At 48.3% G+C, this 23,063-nt stretch overlaps 1 protein-coding gene across 12 annotated transcripts; it reads right to left on the bottom strand.

The window, feature by feature from the left end:
* Positions 1 to 1,604: 1,604 nt before the first annotated feature.
* Positions 1,605 to 22,663, bottom strand: MINAR1 (membrane integral NOTCH2 associated receptor 1). Of its 12 annotated transcripts, none has more exons than XM_054215424.1 (8): positions 22,555 to 22,663; positions 21,828 to 22,026; positions 20,851 to 21,006; positions 17,187 to 17,299; positions 14,726 to 15,026; positions 11,797 to 14,140; positions 9,984 to 10,238; positions 1,605 to 5,574 (listed from the first exon to the last, which is right to left on the bottom strand). In XM_054215424.1, the coding sequence occupies exons 6-8, from the start codon at positions 14,092 to 14,094 to the stop codon at positions 5,377 to 5,379; spliced, it is 2,751 nt and encodes a 916-aa protein (XP_054071399.1). In that variant the 5' UTR covers positions 14,095 to 14,140; positions 14,726 to 15,026; positions 17,187 to 17,299; positions 20,851 to 21,006; positions 21,828 to 22,026; positions 22,555 to 22,663; the 3' UTR covers positions 1,605 to 5,376. The 12 variants fall into 12 exon arrangements, with proteins under 12 accessions (XP_054071399.1, XP_054071400.1, XP_054071402.1 ...); XM_054215425.1 differs by having other exon boundaries at positions 14,880 to 15,026; XM_054215427.1 differs by having other exon boundaries at positions 11,797 to 15,026; positions 17,187 to 17,275; positions 20,840 to 21,006.
* Between the last annotated feature and the right edge of the window lie 400 nt (positions 22,664 to 23,063).

Genomic DNA, 23,063 nt, shown 5'->3' with positions numbered 1-23,063 from the left:
CCTAATAGCAGGGCAGCGCTTTACAAGATATAGTGCTCCTTCCTGAAAAGATAACAAAGGAAAAATAAGATGAAAGAAAGTATCTCATCTTTATAATTACTCCCACAGGTGCTTGCCTTTTCCCAGAGTGCACACCAACACAACTGACCTTTCCTTTCAACAGGACCACGCTGCTACGGGCAGGCTACGGGCTACTTCTTCCATGCACAGATTCAATGGGATGGAGTCACAGGGCAGAATATGGCCCCGAAATACAGTATTTTGCTTGTGACTCTCTTGGGCATCAGGCAGAGCCGTTCATCAAAGCTATATCTGAAATAAAGAATTTAATCAAGCAGTACAATTGATTGCTGTGAGCGATACGTTCAAAGCAGCAGAGAGAGCGTGGGGCTGAGTCCTGGTCGCTGATACAGCATGGCACGTAGGAGCTTTCCACTACCTTGGGACTCAGCGACTCCATCCAGCAGCTACCGTAGAAACCTGGCAGCTGCCCCATCTTCCAGCACAGCGGTGACCCAGATGAGGTCTATATATCTTACGTATCCAGCTCCTTGGCTGAGGAATGCTGTGCCAGAGTGCTTTGGGGGTTTTTTGGCACAAGCCTGGTCACACTTAGCTTTTTTATCAAAGTTCTTGCTCCCGGATTCGTGCTGTAACATAAAAATCTAGAGGGCACTTCTACTTCTGACGGGTACAAGAGAAAAACCTGAAACTGATGCAAATCCATGCTACCATCTCCAAAAACGAAACCAATGTGAAATGGCGAATGACAGTCCCTCCCAAGGGCACCTGTGATGGTTTGCAGCCTGACTCACGACACGTGAGCACCCGAGGGCCGAGATGGTGGCCTGACCCTGCAGAGAGCACTCGGCAGTGCCCATCCTGACCAGGACTGCTAAAGCAATGCATTAAAGGTGTTTATGCAGTAGCGATGAGGAAATCAATATCTTACACTACTCCATTTTCATGTCATTGTTCATTATTTATACATGTCCCCTCTTCGGTGGCTGCCCTTTGCAGCCTCTGATGCTGGATTACCTTCAGTGGTAGGCTCAGCTCAACACCCGGAATTTTAGGAAAACCCACTTTTGCAATTAACAAGTCAGAAGCAGCACGTTAAATTCATATAGAGATCCTAAGCAAACTGATCGCCTGATGTATAGGTGACTCTAAATAGTTATCTATAGTACTGACTCAAAAGGGACAGCGGTTGCATAAACATGTAAGTGAAATAGATAACCAAAATATTAGTCATGACCTTGTTAAAACAGTTGATATGGCAAAACTCAGTCATGAAATAACCTATAAAATGAAATATTATGATTAGTGTCAAGAGCTAATCTCCCGGAAGCCCAGACAATGTGATGCAAAGGAGCTTTTAAAAGAAACCCAACAAACTCATTTTTCATTATCTTCTGCGATCTTATTATTTCACAAGTGAGAAATCCATTAGCAATTCTGCCAAGAACTAGATAGGCTGCTTAGTTATCTAACACAGAGACACTTGCATCCCATGGCTATCTTGATGTCCCTGGAAAAAAAAAGAAAAAAAAAAAAGAGGAAAAGCAAATAAATTATTATAACTGTTTCATTAAAACTTAGGAGGCTGTAATTTTCAAGTTTATTTGGTATTATATTTAAATGAACCAAAAGGCAACATTGTACAGTAACTTTATAAAATAAAATTATTACATAGTACATTAACCAAAGCCCCATTAAAAAAAAAAAAAATCCTAAAAAGTCATTTGGGGACAGATCCTGCTCTTGCTGTTCTGCACACATGATTTATCGAGCTGATTTCTCACTCTTGTTTTAGGAAAAGCAAATGGGATTTGCCCCCAAAATGGAGTATTTCTTTCATAATTCTTGCAGTTTCATTTTATCATGTGTAATATATCAAGTTTATAAGGCATAAATACGAAAAACAGTTCAATATGCTCATCATTATTTTAATTAAGTAATACAATCTAGGACACTTTTTTCAATCACACCAAGGATTACAATGTACCTATAGCTTTAATTTGTTTATTTTTCTTTTTTATACAAAAGTCTATCATATAGTATACAGCATATACTAGCTGATAACTGGTTCACAAGGTTGATGACGACATTCTTGCAGGTTAATATTGTCAGGATTCCACCTAACTTGCACGCTCTGCGCGGAACCCCAGGGACCCTCCTTCCCAGGCTGCTCTCCTCCGGCGGCAGCATCCCACCGCTCCACCTCCTTACCTATTTTAAGCGAGGAGCTCTGTGCCAGATGTAAAACCCGCTGGGAACGGCTAGGGATGCCCATCCTGGCGGTGCCGAGGAGCTGCCTGAGGCAGCCGGGGAGGCGGCGAGGCAGCAGCTCCTGGAGGTATTTGCGAAGCGGGGAGGTTTGGGAGCCGGGCTCTGCTTTCCCCACTCCCCTCGGGCTCCTGGCACCCTGGAGATGCTCCCAGAGGTCGCAGGGGCCAAATCAAGCCCCGAGAGGGAGATCCATGACGAGTCACGGTCTGGCATGTCGGGAAACCACTGCCCCGATGGAGGCGGGTGCCACGGGCTGCTCATGCAAGGCAAGGATGGGCCAAAGCACCTTGATAAATTAGGAATGGCGTGGATGTTTGGGATGCTGAGTGCTTGGGTTAAGCCAGCTCCATGTCACCCACGGCTCCATCACCTTCCAAATCCTCCCCAGGATTTTGGGCATCTCTAATGCAAAGACTCATCCGGTGCCAGCGGGATGAGTCTTGCACAGACAAAACCCAAAAATCCCTGCAGAGACAAAACAGGGGCCCTTACACCTCCTCTAACGCAGCCCCAGCCTGCCCCTGCGATCAACAGCATCTCCTGCGCCCTTCTCCCGTTTCCACTGAGATATTCTGGCATTTTCTAAAAGCAGATTACTGAGATGCAACGGAGGAAGCATTGCGGATGCCGGGTTGGGGGGCGGCAGGGCCAGACAGCTCGCTGGGGGAGGGGGTTGGTGAAGGCGGGGGGGGTCTGCCCCACGTCCATCCCACAGCCATCCCACCCCTCCAAGGGACATGTCACCGCCGGCATGGGCAGATGGGGACTGACACTGTGCCACCACAGGGCCACGCTGCTCTTTCCAAGAGCGTCTCGTGCTTGCTATTGCCGGGCCAAGGAGGGGCGTGAAAGGGCTTTCTGACATTACCTGGAACCAGGAATAGATTTTTTTTTTTTTTTTAAATATACAATCAACCTAAATTGTGCATAAGGTAAACTGCAGAGCAATGCCCTCCGGAGCGTGTTCACATGTCTAATATTAGACATCTTGCTGGCGGCTCCGAATCATCCCCGGAGGTTTCTCTACCTGTCTATATTTACTATGTACAGATCCTGAGCTCCTGAACTCAGGTGCTCTGAATCATACCATAACCGAAGGCAGCCTAAAATAGACAGTGTGAATTGCTCCCTCCCTGCTGTGACTCCATCCTGCAGCATCTGGGAGGAAAGAGAAATAATCTTGGTATTAGGAATGGGCCAAAGCTATAGAATTTGGGTCAGGATTCAGGCCAGGCAGGCGCAGATTTCGGTCTAGGGGCTTATCCTTGTTCAGTATTTGCTGATGGGACACCCGACCCTGTGCTTACACTTGTTTTTCCCGTAGATCAATGATCCCAGGGAGCACCTATCCCTAAATACAATGCAGCACACGAGCAGCGCACAAACAGCGCTCCAGCTGCAGGAGAGAACTGACACACATCTAAAGTCAGAACAAAGCCTTCGCCTCCCACACACCCTTTCCTCCCTACTTTTTTTTAAACCAGCCAGAAACAAACAGCGAGTGCGGCACATCCCAGCGAGCCGGAGGAACGAGCAGCCGATGCTTTCCTAGCTGCTGTGTCATCCTGTAGGGAGGCTGCTTCTGAAGAAACCAAATTACCCTACATAAAGAGTAGTCACTAAAAGAATCTCCTTTCCCTTAGAGGACCAGCAAGATCACGTTATTTTCTGAAAATATTTATTGGGTTTTTTTACTTTTTTTTTTTTTTTTCCATCTATACTTGACAGAAGAGTAATGCTGTCGGGGTATTTGCCTTCACTAACCACGGCAGATAATTTCTGTCGTGGCTTGAGAATTCCTTTGAACCTGCTATTTGCATTTGGGATAAAGCATCAAATGGACGTTTCCCATGGGATGCAGAATGCTTGCTGTCCGGGAGAGTCAACCACCATTCTTAAGTCTGTTAGCATGCGGGAAGCAAAAGATCTCCCCGTGCCGAATGCATTGCGTTAACAGCAAGTTTCCACTAGTGCTGAGAAACTGTGCCCTTAATGTAAGTGCTCAGTAACCACCAGCCCTGCTGTTGGAGGAGCGCTCCGAGCTGTATAGAAGGCTTGCGGGAAAAGAACCTCCATTAGTACCCATTATGTTGTGATTTATGTTATGGGCTTAAAATAGCAAAATTAAACAGTTCTATTTAATCTACAGTCTAAAAAAAAAAAAAAAAAAAGGCACAACGACTTTGTGAAAAAAATTATAACTGTTCAGATTACATTTCCAAGAACTTTAACGGAGCGTTGCTTTGATTTGCCAGCTTTGCTTGCTGGCAGGAGTGAAATTGAGACAATTTCACTGTCTGCGGAGGTAAAGAATACCCTTTTGGCAAGGCAAGTTTGCCAGCTCTATGCAAATGTTATTCAACAGAAGCAACTAAAACCTCTCGTGATTGCTTTAAAACATAATCTTTTTGGTCTGCAGCACATTGCACTTAGCTAAGTACTCAGTGACGATAGAGCGGGTCTTAGGGCAAGACCAAATACAAAGAGCCCTTTTTAATCTGAACGTAGGAATGAACTCTGTTCATGGCTACACAGTCTGCTTTCAATCAAATGATCACGAAATACATAAGTACTATAAAATAAATACAATACATTCAGAGTTTTCTACATTGTAGAGAGCTTTCAGACTTTCCTAGCTCCCCGATGTAATGCATATAGAACATTCCCTTCTATACAGTGCTACCTCCATGGACCCACGCCTCTGTTAAATGCAACATAGCTCAGACAACCTTCCTCTTTTGCCTGGATGCTCACCAGTCTCTTGGTTCTGTAAAACTTTATATTGTTTCTTTAGGAAAAAAAAAATATTGCACTTTTAAAAATGCATAAAAATTGAACTGAGTTCCCATTAACTCCGCCACACGGTCTGTTATTTAAAATAATGCTTTCCCCCCCCCAAAAAAAAAAAAAAAAAAGTTTCTCTAGTTGTTTTGTGTTTTGCCTGCGGTTACAGCACATTCTCCATCGGGATATCCTCAAGAACATTCTTCCTTAGCGAATTCCTAACAGTTTTGCCATCAGAGGTTTGAAACACAGCATGAGCTGAGATGCGCACAGCTGGGAGCCACCGGTCTGTCCGCAGGTTCAGGATTTCATTGTACAAATGGGAACTACAATGACCAGAATAACCGTACAAGCTGCCGCCGTTATCAGGGCAGCGATCTTGCAAACCTTTGCTCTTCTGAACTCGGCTTCCTTGCGTTTTAATAAGGAATCATAGCCAGGAGTATAAATGTCTTCCATCCAGTATTCTAAGTTGTTTGGGTTTAAAGATTCTTGAGTCTAAAAATTAAAAGGAAACAGTTTGTTAATTGTCTGGGTTCTGTCATTAATAAAATAAATAAACAGAGCAGATGTGCCTGAAGGCCTCCCAACTGCATCTGGGTCTGCTGTCAGGATAAAGTGGGTTATTGCCGCCTCTCCCATCCCTTCAAACTCCTGGTCCCAGTTCCATAAGGCTGACGAAAGTGGCAACAAAATACCGCAAAAAATAAACTCCTGCAACAGTATAATTCTGCTGCAAAATCCCTCACGTACCTCTGATTTGCCGTAAACTTCGTCATCTTGGATGGTATTTAAATAAAATCTCTTTAATCTGCCAGACAGCAGAGATGTCAGCAACTACCGGTCTGTTACTGCTTTTTTAAATTATTAAAGCCCAGCTGATGGGAAGGGTTCTTAACATATACTCCTCATGCACTACATTTTAAGCAGCTAACCCTAATTTTGCTACCATGACTTGCTTGCAGGGCGCGATTGCCCAGCCCCATCCGGCACCCAGTCCCTCTGGATGGGCAATTTGCAGTCACCCTCCGGAATGGCAACGCCCTGGGGACACCAGCCCTTCGTTTCAGCGTGGGAATACACAACCGCGGGCAGGGGTTTCCCATGAAATCATCCAGGACGAGGTGACCCTCAGCTTCGAGCTCTCCTTCCAGCTCCATCTTCTAAAAATCGCCCAGCTGCCCGACGCTGTTTCAGTTTTAGGGGCAGGAGGGAGAAGGGGAACCGGACACCTGGCACACGATTCGGTACCACACATTCCCCTGGACCATCTCCACCGGTGAGATCATTTAACCCCCACGGCACAATCTATATTTCCACAGGAGGCAATACTCTGCTCGTTGCCAAAGTCTGAGTCTCGCTGGGTTGGAGGTGATTTTAAGAGTACGCTTAAGAAATTAAAGACTTTGCCCTCCCATTCCACACAGGTAACTAAAAATAAATAAAAAAGAACGTGAAGGAAATCTGAATAGGTCAGAAAATTCAAGGCTACCTGGGAAACTTTATCAGTGTTTCCATTTGAATGTTTTTTGGGTTTTTTTTTTCTTTTAGTTTTTTCTTCCTTAGAATTTGAGCTCTTCAAGCTTTGCATTTCCACCTTGCTTGTTTTTTTCCCTTCATCCTTTCTGTTAGGGAAAACAGGGGGAAAATGGGGGAATCCCAAACACTAGGCATTATATTGCACTCACCAACAGAAAGGAATAAAGCAAAAAGAGCATTTTGAAAAATGACAGCTTTTCCTCCAAGCTGTCTCCTGTGCCTGAGGCTCCAAAGGGCCATTTCTTTAAAAAATGAAAAAGATTCCACATAAAAATGTTCCAGCAAGAATATCCTAACACACACCATTTCTGGGATCGTAACGGAGCTGATCCGAAGCTCGTTGGACTCCGCAGAAAGAAACTCCAGCTGACTCGAGAGGGATTTGGGTAAGCCTTTAATTGGCTAATTCAGATTTTGTGGCCACGAGCTACTGGCTGAAACCTTGCTTTGCCTGAAAGCAGCGTTCGCTTTATGTACAGAACAACTAAAAGAAGTGATTTTACAGCTACCCCAGAAATAAAATATTAAAATTGATCAACAGCTTTATGATCATCTGATGGAGATCTCTATGACAGCACTAGTACGCTGAAACAGAGACCATCATCTGAGCCTGAGATGGTTCCATTCGGGCTCTGAACGACCTGTTCCAGCCTTCTGAAAAAAAAATCAGCAACTCCATCTCTAAAGACATCAGAAAGTGGCCTGACAGTGTTTTGTCCCAGTGGATCATCACACACCGAGCAACGTGATGCGATCTCACACAGACCCCACACCTGGGACAAACTTTGGCCTGACTCTAGTTTTGCAGGTTCGTTTTTTTTGAAGGAAAAACCCAGCAGAGTTGTCAAGTGCCAGGAGAAAATTTAAGTAAACAAAGGTAGAAAAACCCCAAAGACAGCCATGCTATGCTTCACAGAAATTACAGTTTTGGACCTCTCTGCCTTGGTATTGACCTTTTAACTACTTCAGAAGGAAGATGCATTATTAAAAAGGCCCATTACTGTTAATCAGCTTCCTTTCCCATTTCATTGCCAGACGTAGGAATGTTCATTAAAGCATAATGTATTTACCTTCAGTTCTAATAAACTTAATCACTGGGAAAAAAAGCCCCACTCATCAGTCTGTGTCTATTTTTCAAGTTTGTCAGTAAGCTCTATTATAAAGTCTAGACATGGGCTTTGCGGAGTAGGTGCGATTCTGACAGTCCCTTTGGAGGGAGAGAATCAAACCAGGAAAGTTTTATCACCTTTATCCTAAAGACAAATGATGGCAATAAGCCGATTTCTCTGGTTTTGCTCACAGTCACGCAGAGCCGCTTACAGGGAACGGAACGGCCCTACGAGGAGCAGATGGAGAACGCTTCTCCCAGGGGAGCTTTGCCTCCAAATATCACCTCCCTTGTTGCCTCTGCGCAGCAGGTGAGGGATGCTTTGTGACTGCCTGCTGCAGAGGAACCCCTTTCAGCCTATCCCTACTCTAGCATACAGTCTGCAACGCCAGGGTTAGGAATTTGGTAAGCCCTTCTAAAGCTTTTAAGACCCAAAAAGCAGCAGGCACCTGAGGCAAGGTGCAGCCTGGTCCCTGTGCTACCTGGCTTCTCTCCAACTGCACTTTAGCCACAGCAAGGAGCAGGGGCCGGCGAGGACAGGGGAGTTTGCAGGAGCCGAGCCGGGAGGTGAACTTGTTGGGCACAAATTCCTGCACAAACGCTCCTGGGAGTTGCGCTACGGCACTGTGGGGGTGATGGGTTTAATTCCAAACCGGCTGACGCGTGGTCCTGAGGCATGGCAGTTCTCCTTGGGCTAACCAAGTCTTCCTCGTAGTATCCTGATGCTCTCCTAGGGCTTCGCCTGACGGGTTTGGAGCTGGGTTGGGCACCTCAGCACTGAGCCATGGAGAACCAATGCAGAGCCGCAAGCCTCAGGCTCTTGCCTGCCACTTTCCCTAGCAGAGAAGCTCTGGAGACAAGCAGGCTCCCTGCTTGAGCGTGGCTGCATTGCCCAGGTCACTGTAGGTGATTGTACCCCAACTGCTGCCAAGCCTGGAGCTAGACAAGGCAGCTGGCTCTGCGCTGGGGCATGCACACGCATGCAAGGAGACCAAAATCCCCCAGGTCAGCACCAGCACCCCTCCGCTGGCTCCACGTGCTGCTGTATAAATGCATATAAATGATATAAACGACACACAGTGATCTGTGTGGATTTCATTATGTGATGCATTTTGTGTTTCATGACTAAAGACGGCAACATTTGTTTGGTCTTTGCACATTTTGGATGGCATTCTTCATGTTTCCTCTTTAAATCACACAGAATCACAGAATGGTTCGAGTTGGAAGGGACCTTAAAGATCATCTAGTTCCAACCCCCCTGCCCTGGGCAGGGACACCTCCCACTAGACCAGGCTGCTCCAAGCCCCTTCCAGCCTGGCCTTGAACACCTCCAGGGATGGGGCATCCACAACCTCCCTGGACAACCTGTTAAAGCACCTCACCACCCTCACAGGAAAGAATTTCTTCCTGATACCCAATCTAAATCTACCCTCCTTCAGTTTGAGGCCATTACCTCATGCCCTATCTGTGCTCAGATATCTTCCTTCCTACAAGACGCCTTTTGTTTATCGGGCCAGACCAGGGTATCCAACGTGGGCACTCAGTCCTGGGTTTGGGCAGCCCATTATATATCAGGATTGTGATTTCAAATACACCACTGTTTGGGAAAATTTCAAACCAAAATTCGGATTTGTCTCCCAGTACCTTGCTCTGCTCTGCTCCTTGCAGAAGAGCCTGCACAGTTCCAAGCCAAACTAAAAAGCCAAAAAGACAGGCCATTAGCTTATCTGTGCTTCACATGACCCTGGTTTCCAACAGCCACTTCAAAGCTGCAACGGTGATGTGTTTCAAAAAACAGACATGTTATTGAACATCTTCTACAAGTAGTTTATGTCTCATATTCCTCGCAAAATGGGAAAAAGCCCTAACACACAGATTCTCTGTGAACAATTCGGATAGAACAAGGACAGAAGACAAAGCAGGAATGCCAGCTTCTGCACCACTCTGCCCTGCTGCAGTTGGGGACCAGCTCTTCTCTGCACTCCTAAACTCTTCTTTAGAGCTACTAACACCACGATGGCTTAGCAGACATCTCTCCATTGCAGAATAAACTTGAAGCAAAAACCTGTCAAGGATCACCATTCAGTAATCAAACATCCACATTTTCCTTTGTCCCCAGCCAGGATGGATAGGGATCAGCAAGATTAGAGGCTCAATGCTGCACAGCTCCTTCCTGAGCTACCCAAATCCCTTCTTAAATGCATATTCTGGCAACATCCATTCGCAATCAAGCCATTCAAATTAAATAATTGGGACTCACTTGTAAATCCAAAGCCGCAATCTTGCCTTTATCCCCCGAATTCCTCGTGTATTCCTCTATGGTCCACGATGGCTGGGCACGTTTCACTTCAGCCAGCTCTGTCAACCTCATGTCTGTGTAGAGCGGGTTGCTTTTCATGTGTGACTTGAGTGATGCAGGGTAGGGATGAGGACTAAAGACTTGTTCAATCAAGAAAGCATCTTTTGGTTGTTTAGACATTCTATGTGGCTGTGGGATTTCGTATTGCCTGTCTGCCTGCAATAGGGTTCAAAAGAATTTGAGAGAAGAAACAGGACTATGAGGGGGTTAAACACAAAGGACAGAAATATTCCTTTCAGAACCACCATATGGTATTGCTTAAGCCATGATAAAAAATTACCAGCTAAGACAAAGTTTTGGATGGCTTTAATCCATTTGCCCACCCTCTTCTCACAACCAGACCACGGAGGTGTTTTACAGACACAACTCCATGTTCAGCATTACATGAAGACAAAGCTGATGCAGCAGAGAAAATTTAGGTTTTGTGCTGTTTACAGTTATAAAACTATTCTGAAAATGGCCCTGATGTCCAGAAAAGCCTAGCTGATCTGGAAAAGTTGAGGGCCCCATGCAGGCTTCCAGACTTGTGTTTCCAGACCAATTCTTAACCTGAAGAAGTCTTGTGGGAAGCCCCCAGGTAGCACCGCCTTGACACTGCACCATGCACGGTACCAATCCCGTGTCAGCCACGGTCTACTGCAGGAGTGAGGAAGGGAATTTCAAAGTCACCCTTTCATCCTGGGCAGATCAAAGTACAGAAAAGCCAAGGTCTGGGCAACCTTCTTCCCTTTCTGCAACCTACGGTGCAGAATAACCCATGTTTTATGGTTTCTTGTTCATCCAACTGCACTTACTTCCAACAAACCTCTTCCTTCTCTGCCCTCATTCCTCCCTGTAAGGAGGCATGGCACAGCATGCCCATCATGGTCCTGATTGACAAGGGAGCTGAAGGAGCTGAAGGACCCCCAACCCTCTCCACTCTCCGTGAAACAGAAACAACCATCCACATCATAGAATCGCCTAGGTTGGAAGGGACCTTTCAGATCATCTAGTCCAACCATCAACCTAACTCTGACAGTTTCAACTGAGAGGCAACCAGAGCCCAGCGCAAGGACGGCCATGATAGCCCTGTGGCAGCGGGCATCTGTTGGGAGGGACAGGCAGAGGTTTTCCGACCAACCAAAACAAGACCACAGCTATGCTGCATTTCCTCAACAGGAGGTTTAAGATTCATGTAAATGACCGCGAAAGTCAGAGATAGAGAACATAACTACAGTTTGCGTCTCACGGTACATGTACAAGGATGCTTTTCTTGAGGGATTTGAATCCATGAATCTATTTTGTTGGCTTTTAAATATGCACATACTTCTCTGATAAAAGCCGCCACAACGCAATTTAAAAATATCCCTTTTAAAACAACCACTAGAGAATTTCAATTTTCCTCACACCCTTTTCACCAAGTTAATTACCCGGCCTCATTATATCGCCACTGATGATGAATGCCACCATCATCTTCCAAAGATCTCACCCACATTACCCCCCACCACCACCTTTTTCAAAAGAGCAAAGTGCTTTTAAGGAGCAACTTGACCATATTGCAGCTGCCAACCAAGAAGATACAGGTACAAAATCACTCAATTATGATAACAATAAAGACAGGCATAATATGGCAGGGCAAAGTATTGTCATACCCTGAGGCTTGTGATGACTGTGGAGGACATTCATAACTAGATTATTTTTAAGTGCTTATTATGCGAGTTAAAGTTGAAATTACCTCTTTAGATTTCCTGTGCCAGTCCTTATTTTCTCCTCCATCCCTCTCTTTCATCTCCTCTTCCGTAATGCCAACTTGGTTGGTGTAAGTAATAGCTCTCCAGTCTCGGGGAGAGTTTGAAATACTTGCTATTTTGGATTCAGTTGCACTGTTTTCCTCTGTTAATGATCTTGATGACCTCCTAGTAAACAAACTTTTTTTTAAGGCTTTTACTCGAAGACTCTCGCTGTTACTTCCACTGGCGTCTGAACAGCACCATTCTGGATTATTCTCCAGTTTGCCTCCATGAGGAGTATTGTGGCACTGAAATATCTGCGGGGAGTTACTCTCATCTGACGCGGCCTCGCTTGTCAAAGAATTGAGATCTATTTGTACACTGACTTTCTCTGGCTGCTGAATTTTTTGATCCAACTTGCTTAATTTTCCCAGGACTTGGGAGATTTCTTCTCGGACACCTGAGAGAGATTCCAGTTTCTTCTCTATTTCGCCAATCCTCAAAACTAATTTGCAGACACTCGTTTTTAGTTCATCATCTGTGTTACTGATATCTGCCCGGACCAGTTTATCCAATTTGTTGCACGCACTCCCGTTGGAGATTTTAGTCAAATTGTGCTCAGGTGAGCTCTCACAGTCCGATTTATGCACCTGAGACAAGGAACCGGTGCTGTTGTAGCACGAAGACTGCATCACTCCCGTCGACCCGCTGATACTCATGTCATCCAAAAACCGGAAAATGTCACTGATGTCATCGCTCACGATTTCAGAGTCATCATCCGACTGCTTAAGAGAGTGCCGCTCTCCGTACTTGGCTTGGCCCGCCGCACACAAATCCTTGCATTTCTTGTGCTCCAGAACTTGCTGCTCCGTTTGTGTCCCAACACTCGTGGTCCTGTCAATGCTTAAGATCTGCACAGAAGTACAATTAATGCTTTTATCCTTAAACTTTTTGACTGGCTCGTGCTTTTCCACTTCTAAAATGGAAGGAATTTCCTTGGGTTTATGCCCATTTGGTTTCACAGCGTAGTTCGCCTGCATAATTGGCTGCTGATCCTTCACGTTTAGGTAGGACTGATGCCTGTCAGCTGAAGGAAAGTTTGGGGAAGGGTTGTTCGAACTCTGGTATCGCGGCTTCTCTTCAGACTGCTTCCTGTTAAAAAATGATCGTTCAAAGTCAGGTACCTCCTCGGTATTTAAACTCCAGCTTTTAGCTGGCCAGGCAGTTTGCTTGGTTGGCTTTCCAGTCCACTTTTTGGTGTCCTGGGGCCCGAGAATAGTAGTTGGGCCAAAATACGTCGAAGCCTGAAGATCATCTAAACTTTCGTGCTTCACTCGTCTTTTGTCTGGTATAGGAGAATAAACTGGATTCAAGTACTGGCTGCTGTACGGCATTTCAAAGCTGTGGTTGAAGAAAGCCTGCTTAGAGCTTTCTTTCCTGTTCTGAGGCTCTCTGTGTCCATCTTCTGGCTTTTTGTTGGATGGTATTAAGTTGGGAGATATTGTAATCAGATTATGAAAATCTTCTTTGAATATATTTCTTTTCTGGACACACGACTGCATCACAAATGGCTCGTCGTTTGAAATGAAAGTTTCTTTTATGCCTGCAGTTATAGGCAAGGAGTCCTGGTCTGAAATAGATTCATTTTCAATGTTCATAGGGAAGTATGTACTCTGCATCTCGCATGGTGGAGACGTGGCGATGGAGTAGGACGCCAGCGCCTGCAGCCTGTCCAGAGAGGCAGCCCGGCCCTTCATCTCCTTATTAACGCCAAGTAAAAAGTTAGGTTCTGATGAGGGGACAAACTGTTGACAGTCTTTGCAGTCCATCTTTCTGCATTTTGAAGACCTTCTGACTGGAAAGCCCCGGTTGAACTCCTGGTCGTTCAGCTCACAGTTGGGCACGCAGTCTGCCACATTGCAGATTTCCGTGTCAGATCTACAGGACTCGAAGGACTCTTTCTTCTTCACTTTCTGCCTTGCAACTGGAAGTTTCTCCTTGGCCACTCCCCCGTTCATTTGTATGAGGTTGAATATTGTTACTATATCTGCTGCAACCATGATTTTCTTTGATTGCTGATTGTTTACAGTGCATCTCATTTTGTCTTTGAACAAAGTCGCTGGGAAATTAGGATCCAGGCAAGCGGTGTAAAACAGCACGCTTCGGAGCTTGGCCAACTGGGATAAATCAAACCTTGCACACAGGGACTTGCAGAGGTCCTGGTAAGAAACAGTATTCTGCTTCGTGTCCAGCTCCTCCAAGATCTTCACCAGGAAGAGCGAGGATTCCTGGTTGGACTCCATGGCTTACACGTATTTTGTTGTTTAGCCTGGAAACTGCGCTCCACTTCTACAGCAACACACAACAGCAAACAAAAAAGATTATAAGTCACCCGCAGATAATATTCAGGACTTTGTAATTCAGCCACAGATGGGACCTGACTCCCCAGCCACGCAGTCGAGGGCTTGCTTGTTTAACCCATCCTCCGGTTTCCGAACTCCAGGCTGTAATCCTAGCATCGATTAAATCAATACTTAAATGGAATCAGGATTTCATCCAAGGAGGCTCATTTATGTCAAGTGCCTACTAAAGCGAGCAAGTGAATAAACAGCAGAAGCTTTGGAGGGGCTGAGCTAATGGCAGATAGGCAATCCCAGCCTGCTTGTCATGGGGCTTTCTTACAGAATTTCTTACCAACTTGTGAGAGGTTGAAAGTACAGACGCATCAAATTGTTTGGCAATAATTCTAGCCCCAGCCTAACCAGAGATGATCTACCACACCATGACAACCCCAGCTGTTTTCATATCTGACTGCAAACAGCTCTCAGGAAGATTTTCTGAGAACAAACTTCTGACGTTTTTAGAAGTTATCTGAGCACATAATTACCACCTTGCTTATTTAAAAACATTATTTTCTCCTCTACTCTGAATTACCTCCTCTGGATACCATGACACTTTTTCCAGAAATAACTTTTCCTAAGTTTGTGATTCAGGAATGGAAAAGCTGCCTGGTCCCATTTCAGCTGTAAAGTGCAAAATGTAGAAAAGAGCAGAAAGAGTTAAGGAAAAAAAAAAAAAAAAATCCCACTGAATCTTGAAACCAATCCAGCAGATGCTAGAGGGCTGGTTGCCAATCAGGGTGGATTTGACGACTGAGAAATATCAAGGACAGAGGACATCCTCTTCAGCGATGCACTCCCAGAGAAGCCTGGGGAGGGCGGCTCCATTCACCAGCCTGAAACGATAGGGCAGAGGTGGAGAGCAAAGGCTACACATTTCTGTGGATAACAAGAAGAGCTCGAGCAAGCACAGCTACCACTAGCAAACATCTTGGGAAGGATATAAACCTCTCTGCTTTCAGAGTTAAAACCAACCTCTAGCTATTATGGATTAGGAACGGATGCTGATGGGGGGGCAGATTATTGTTCATCTGCCCACTGTGAATATCCTTGTCGGTGTCTCTGCTGTTGGCTACTAGGAGAGACAGAGCACGGGATGATGCAGTCTGCTAATTCCTATGTTTGGTCACTTTGTCTTTGTTATTCGTACTGATAGGAACGGCAAAAATATTTTCCCTTCCCCAGAAAGGTATGGTACCTTCCCCCATTCACTCCCACCCTTAGATGACCCCTGGAACTAGTCTCTCCATCCACATCAAGTGCGGAACAGCCACCCGAATGGCAAAGCACAAAAGTCAGGCTTGCAAGGTTTCTTATTACTCGTTTAAAAAGTCACCTCCCAGCCAAGAACCTCAGGACTCCTGAGCACTGCTCCAGCAATACAGGGCTCTTGTTCCCTCTCTTGTAGCCTTTCATCTTGCCCTGACATTACACACTGGCGACCGCTATCAGTGTCAGAAGCCAACGTACATCAGCTTTCATAGCAAACGCCACAGTAGCATCTTCCAGAGGGAAACAAGAAAACCAACGGGTTGCCCATAAGAACACGAAACCAGTCTCCAAAGGACGACTTGGCTGATTATTTAAGCAGCGCCTTTCTGCTGCGTGTGATCAGGAGTTGAGCAGCAGCAAGGTGAATGTATTTCTGTGATTGTGAACACTACTCTCAGAAAGCAATGGCCACAGGGATTTTCCAACACCTCCGCTGCATGCGTGTTTGCTTTCAAAGCCCATGTATTACGCAGAGCAGCACAACCCTTCTGCTAACTGACAAAAGGGCCAAAACATCATATTGCTCAGTGCGTGGTGGCACAAAGTAAGGCTAAAACCTGGAGGAGGATGCTTGTATCCCCTTTCTCTTTATTGACAGCGTGTGCTCGGAGGCACAGCCTTTTTAACAGCCCGCCTTTGTATTTCTCTGACGTGTCACAATTAGAAAGTGAAGCTCCCAAGCTAGGTCCAAACTCCCCTGTCTGCCACCAAAGCCACCCAGCACTCCCCGAGTAAACTTCACACGTGGGGCTCAGAGACTTTCCCGGCTGCGAGGTGACTGGCATCGCAAGTCAATTTTCTGCATGTTATAAATCTGCCATTTGGGGCAAGAGTGGAAATCTGTCTTTGTGTCACCTCCGGGCTGAATACCAGCAAAAGCAACTGTCTCCTCCCATTTGTAACTTCACAGCTTCTCGCAAAACCCTCACCTGGATATGCGTTTTCACAGCCTCATACACGCTCTACCCGCTGCCGGCACTGGCCTGCCAGCGCCCTGCTTTCTCCCCACTCACACTCCTGCTAAAATACACAAGTAGCCAGTTTGCAAGAATATATTCCTTAAAACCGTCAACCCATTATTCCCTACCTTCCTGTCTTGACTCTCATCCCAGTGAGGATATCCTAGGTGCAGTTCCTTGAAATTTTTTGTTTTGTACCAAGCCATTCTTAGGCTACCCCTCCCATCAGAGGTTTTAACTTCAATTACGGTTTCTAAACCCTAGGAATCTAGCAAAACTTGGGTGCAGCCTGATTTTCAAAGGTGCTGAGGGCTGCCAAGTTCGGTAAGTTCAGTGGGAAGCCCTGCATACCCCCAAATCTCACGTTGCCTTTATGTAGCACCAACAAGGAGCCCTGGTTTGGGGACCCCAATCCATACCCAAGCAGTAAGGCAGCAGCACTGAAACCCAGACCCCAAGCAGAAGAGCTCTGGTAGACCTGGTTTAGCTCAGGCTGGGACCCTCTGCTCCCAGACCCAAGCCTGGGAGATGGCAGTCAGCTGCAAAGCAGTGAGGGGACAGGGAGGTGGCAGAGGCTTTAAGACAAGGGTAGGAATTTGGCCAATTTGCTCAGCTCTGGGAGGTGGGAATTCAAAAGGCAGGTTGCAAAATCAGTTGTAGGCCTTGTGGAAAAGCAAGCTAGCTAGGAGATGGAATAATTTCCTCCTCACCCCTTGGCTGTTCACAAACAGCTCTCTGGTGTGAGCACACAGGTGCGAAAGGTACCTTTGGGCTTCAGCCTGGGCATGGGAATGGGTCCTCCCTTGTGCCAGAGCATCCGAAACGTTGCCAGCGGAGCATGCAACAGATTCACGCTGCGAAGAATAGGATGTATTACCCTATGAGGAGAATATAAAAGGGCCTTGAAATCTTGTTTCCTGGGTGAGGGATGTAAAAACCCGGTGCCAAGGTTTTTAGTGGCACATTAAGCTCCCCTGTCTCTTGTCAAGCCTCCTAACAGCCTGTGACAAAGACAGGTGCCTCTTGGCACGTCACCCTGGGAGCTGCCACGTCTCAGGTGCCAAGCACTTGGCCACGCACCGTCTCAGCTGTTAATGTCCACGTTCATTCATTAGCTCTTGAAGCAGGACCAGAATAGACCTGGACGCGGCACACATAAATGCAAAGCTCCGAAATAAGCACAGGAACACCTTTCAGAGAGGGTACAGGGTCATGAATCCGTCAAAAGCAGCAAAGTGAATGAAAGCACCCACAGCAAGGGCAGCAGCACGGGGCTTCCTCGGATGGCCTCAATTCCACCAGTGTCCTCATACCTTACCCTCACTACCAGCAGCCACACGCACCCTCCACACCACCCCCAAACTGACTTTTGTCTCCAGGGACATGGAGCTGACCACACACAGGGTCAGGATCTAGCTTATTTACCTTCAGCAAGACGGTCTCTGACCAAAGGAGCCACTTAACATTTCATCTTTAATGATTTTTGTTCTATTAACACTGGGAGCATCGCTTTGACTCGACTTCCTAAGATTCGACATTCCCCGCTCTAATAGCACAATTCTATCCCAGCATGGACTTGTACAGCATCATATTGCACAGCGAGTCGATGGGCTCTGACTCTCCTTGCACGCAGATGAGCTCCAGGCTCACCACAAATCGATGCCTTCTTGCCCTGCACCAAGAGCAATGAACTGAGCTCTCATCTTACCATTAACCCGCCATCTCAGCCTCTGGAGGAGAAGACCAAGAGCATTACACAGTTGCAGCCTCCATCCCTAGTGGTGCTTTCTGCTGCACAAAGGGAATATAGCGTTCTAGTTTCTGGTGACTTTAGGAATCAAGCCTCCATAAGATGTCTCCCTTGTGGTCCTCCAGACCAGGGGAACCTGTGGACTCTTTCATGCGTGTTGCTTCCTCACAAGAAATCCAGAATGCACTTCCTCACCACCGCCCAAATCAGTGCTGGGGCGGGGGGTTCCCCTCACCTGCTGGCCACCCTATAAATTCACCATCCACAGGAATTCATTAAAATAGTACTGCTCCCCACTTGCCCTGGCCGCTTTCCCCCGTTGCACCTTCAGCCCAAACCCTGCCCCACTGCATCCGGGCAGATAAATCCCAGCACGGGATTCAAGAGAAAGTCCCACCGCTAGGCTTCCCCGAGCAGCTGCGGGGTGGCAAGGTACCTTCCGCGAGCCCAGATCGTGGCCACTGGCAGACAGACCACGTTATCTTCCTCTGTTATCTCCTCCTTCATTTCCTTCCCTGTTCTTTCTGCCTCTGACATTTGCTCTCCCTGCTTCCCCGTATCCACGGCATGTGCAGCTCACACACAGATGCGGGCGCTGGAGTCATCATTTCCCTCTCCCTTTGATTTGCCTGCCAAGAGGGAAGCAGCATCCTTGTTTTGCTTGCCCCCACCCCCGGTGACTAACGGGCCACCCTATAATACCATTACGGCGACGACAGAGAGAGCGAGCGATCCTCACATAAATTCCCCCAGAAAGAGCCAGCTACTCCAGCGCAGGAGAACATTAATATAGAGCCTGTAATATGCGGGTTTACTATTAACTTGAGCTCATAAATCTTTCAACCTGTCTTCCCAGCGCCAGATACTATAAAACAAGGCAGGCGACGCGCGCCTCGCATGAAACATGTAACGCAGCGAGATGGAATTCAGTTTTTGTTTTCTCCCACACTCACAAATCCAGTTCCCTGTCAAAACATGAAGAAATTTCTGATGAATGAATGGGCATCTTGAGCCCTGGCTGGCTTCTACCCCGCACACGCACGCGGGAGAAGGCACTCGGGGAAAACAATGCCCGTTTCCACACACCTTATTCCTCCTCCTCCCCCTGCCTTCTGCTGCTCATTAAAAAGAAAACTATAAAGCGCACCCGGGAGCCCTGCCCGCGCGATGGTAATCGCTTCTCTCCACCTTTCATTGAAGAGGAAAGTCCTCCCGAACAGCCCGACACGGGCAGCCTCCCCCGGCCCCCTCGCTCGGCTGTGAGGGCGCGGGGTGGGATCCGGCCCCCGGGGCAGGTAGGAGATGCGCGCTGGCTGCCCGCCTCGCCGGCGTGATTTTTATTCACTCCTCCAGAGCCGAAGGGGACAAGCACCCGCAGCCTGGGAGCTCTCAGGGCTTGTGCACCCGCTCTCGCCAGCGGCTCGCTGCCGTTCTGCACAGGAACGACGCGCTTTGCACCCTCCCGGCCATCCCACCGCGAACCGCATCCACGGTTCACCAGGAGCTTCAGTGAGGACCAGCAGCGGAAGAAGTTGCTATTTTCTGGCTCTTATCTTGGGTGAACGAGCCTTGGAAAACCACGCTTTACAAACCCAGCTCCTTGACAGAGGCAGGCTCTGCTGTAGAAGGACTCTGCACAACACTTCAGCCCCCCCGCCCCCCAGAATTCAGCAGTTTTTAAAGGCTCCCAGTGCATAAATTAGTGGGGAACTTGTGGATAAAGGCAGCGTACCCTCACGGCCGTGTCAGGGATCAAGTCAAGCAAGGTTTGCCATTGCTCTTTCTTGCAGAATAACATTAGTCTGATTATTTGCATTGTTCAGTTATGCAATCCAGGTTAAGGTATCTATATGATCTGGAAAAGTGCAATCAATCATTCTAAAACTGTGCAATAAATTACTTGAATTATTACTGCATCATATGCTCCTGGTTATTCTTTGCCAACTATTGGCCCATACAAACACACACAAATCCTGTCCTCTCAATACGTTATTAGAGCGCATCCGAGTCATGTTTTTCCCCGAAAATTTTGGCATAAGGAGACACCATTGCAAACACTGACAGATAGACGCAAAAAGGTCTAATTGAGTTAAACGGGAGAAATGTATTCCATCTGTGGGGAACCTGGATTTTTAGCATGGCAAACCTATAGCAACCACACTGACAGCCCGGACCTGACTCTGCTTCTTCACCGGGCTGGGTTCGGCTTCCCCGGCCCGCATCCCCGGCACTCCCCATCCCTCCAGGCTCCCCGCTTGGCGTTTGGGGGCCCCCGGGGTCCAGGCCGGGGGTCACTCACTTGTTCCCCTCCAGCTGCCCAGGGGCAGATCCAGCTGTGCGGGACTGAAGTGGAGCCTCCAAAGTCACAGATGGAGTTTCAAGATTTTTGAGTGTACCCCCCACCCCCGCCCCCGCCACCACCTTTCCCGGGGAGCCTGACAAAGAGGTGGGACCCCAAGGCACCAAGCGGGGGCTGTGGGGGGGTGGTCTCTTACCTGCACTCACCCCACCTGCCCCCAACCCGTCGGGGGGGGAGCTGGTGCTGAAGCCCCTTCCCCGCCACCCCCGGTCCCCAGAGCATCCCTGGGGAGCGGAGGGCGCTTGTCCCCGGTGTCCCCTTTTCTGCCAGCCCCCTCTTTCCACATCCTTGCCCCCCCCCTCCCCGCACCTGGGGCTCACCTGGGGGCTCCGCCTGGCTCTTGCCCGGGGAGCGCGGCCGTCAGGGCTGGCTCTGCCGCTGCAGCAGCCGCTTCCCAGCCAGCAGGAGGAGGAGGAGGAGGAGGAGGAAGAGCCCGAGCCTGAAGCCCCAGCAGGATGCCATAGCGCCGGGCTGCGCTGACAAAGGCGGCAGCAGGTTGGCATGGGAGGAGGGAAGGGAGGAGAGGAGGGAGGGGGCTGCACAAGCCGAGCCTCCCTGCACCGCCCCCCCCCTCCCCGCCCCGCAGCTGCGGAGGGGCTGCCCCGGCCGGCCCCGGGCGCTGCGGCAGCCGCCGGTTCCGGGGCTCGGCAGCCCGCAGGGACGGTGCGGGGCGGGTGGGCGGGGGACCAGCGCTTCGGCTTCTTATAAATTATTATTGTTGTTATTAGTAGTAGTATTGTTATCATTAGTGCGAGTCCCGGCCGCTCACGCAGCCTCGCAAGCTGCGGGGGGGGGGGCGTTGGGGCCTGCGTCCCGAGTCCCGCAGCGCCCCCCCAGCGGCTCCAGGCGCTGCCTGGGGTGTGGAGCAGCACCCGGCCCCCACCGCGCTGTCAACCCCGCTATTTCCCCCCTTCCTCCCCCCCTGCACCCCCAATCCGGGCAGAGGGTGACAGCTCACCCCCAGCAAAGGCGTGCAGGGGAGGGGGATGCCCAGCACAAAAGGGAGCCTTTTCCCACCCGGGGACACGGCACCCCAGTGCCCACCCCTGTGTGCCCACCACCCTCGGGGAGCAAAGGCCACTGATGCCCAGGCTGGATGGCTGCCCGCCATGCCTGACCTCCCGTTAGGCCAGTGGTACCCACCTCCCCGTAGCCAGGTGGGTCACAGCCCTTGCGGGGATGGCGTCTGGTGGCGTGGGACGCCAACACGAGGTGGGTGTCCCCACTTCTGGTGTGCTGCAAGGCACGTGCAGCACCCAGGCACGCTCACCGCCAGTCCGGGCAGGCAAGAACTTACCTTAGACCAGAGCGTTGCTTCTTTCCTCACTGATGGTCAGCTTGCCGCGCCACCCAGAAAATATCGCAGAGAGTTTTTAATAGAGGCGTTGCTGGGTGAATAAAGCAGTAAGCGTCAAAGGCTTGACTTCTCATCTCATTAGCACTGTTTGGAAAGTGGACTACCGGCTTTACTCTCCTAGATGAACCAATTCAAACGGCTGTAGGCAGAAAAACATCGTGGCCATCAGATCACTATGGACAAACTGGCATAAAACTGCGTGGTTTACTTACTCTTACAACCTTGGGAAGAGAACTCTCTGCTTTCCTGGGAGAAATAAGGAGGGGGTTTTGGTCTTAAACTCACTGACGTGCAAGTCCTTCCACTGACTTTGAAGAATATTGTATGTGATTCAGTGTATATATAATATCCGTAAAGACACTTAACGCACATAGCAGCTAATACAAGAGGAGAAGGTAAACATACATCTTTGCAAATAGAAGAAAAATGTGTTTATACTACATTTGTTCTTACCACTACTTAACAGCATTGAAAGAGGCAGTGTCCTTGGGCCCCATTTTCCACGCTTTTGTCAGATTGTTTTACACTATAAGCAACCATTTACTCGCAAATTGTGTTGCGCGACGATTTCAGCCCTACACCACTTCCTATAGAGCATGCCTTCAGGTCATCAGAATGAGCAGAAAAGCCTTCAGAATTGCAAGAATAAGGAGGTAACTTTTCTCACCACTAGTCCAGGTCTAGCTGATCTTACTTGGTTTCATTCAGGTTCTGAGAGGTTTCCAGAGCTGGCTCCCATAGTGAAAGCTGGTGCTGCGAGAAACTAAGAAGCATAATAAAAATAAGATGAGATCAATAATGCATTCCCTGATTATGCAAGAGGATGTCTGATCAACGATCCCCTGATTGACAGGAAGTCCCCAACCTCATAATCCTGAACTCCTCCTGGGGGGAAGAGGGACCATGCAGCTAACACGGTCGTGTACCAGCCAGTCCTCCCTTGCCACACCGTCCCAGCGTGAGCTCGCTGGCCCCAGTTGTAGCTGTGGTATGAAACCGCCTCCTGTAAAAGCCTGCTGAGAATTTGCAGCAACCGAAAAGCTCAAGGCTTTGTTGGAAGGGAGGCTTTTCAACACCCATCCTTTGCTCCCCCGTTACATGCAGCATATTTCACGCGGAGCGCCGGTCCCTCAACCCCAAATCTCCCAAATGGAGGCGCACCGGGAGAAGCCATGC

Source organism: Rissa tridactyla, chromosome 9 (genome assembly GCF_028500815.1).
Source record: "Rissa tridactyla isolate bRisTri1 chromosome 9, bRisTri1.patW.cur.20221130, whole genome shotgun sequence".
Lineage (NCBI taxonomy): Eukaryota > Metazoa > Chordata > Aves > Charadriiformes > Laridae > Rissa > Rissa tridactyla.
The sequence above is the reverse complement of the archived record's forward strand: the minus strand, read 5'-3'. Positions and strand labels throughout refer to the sequence as shown.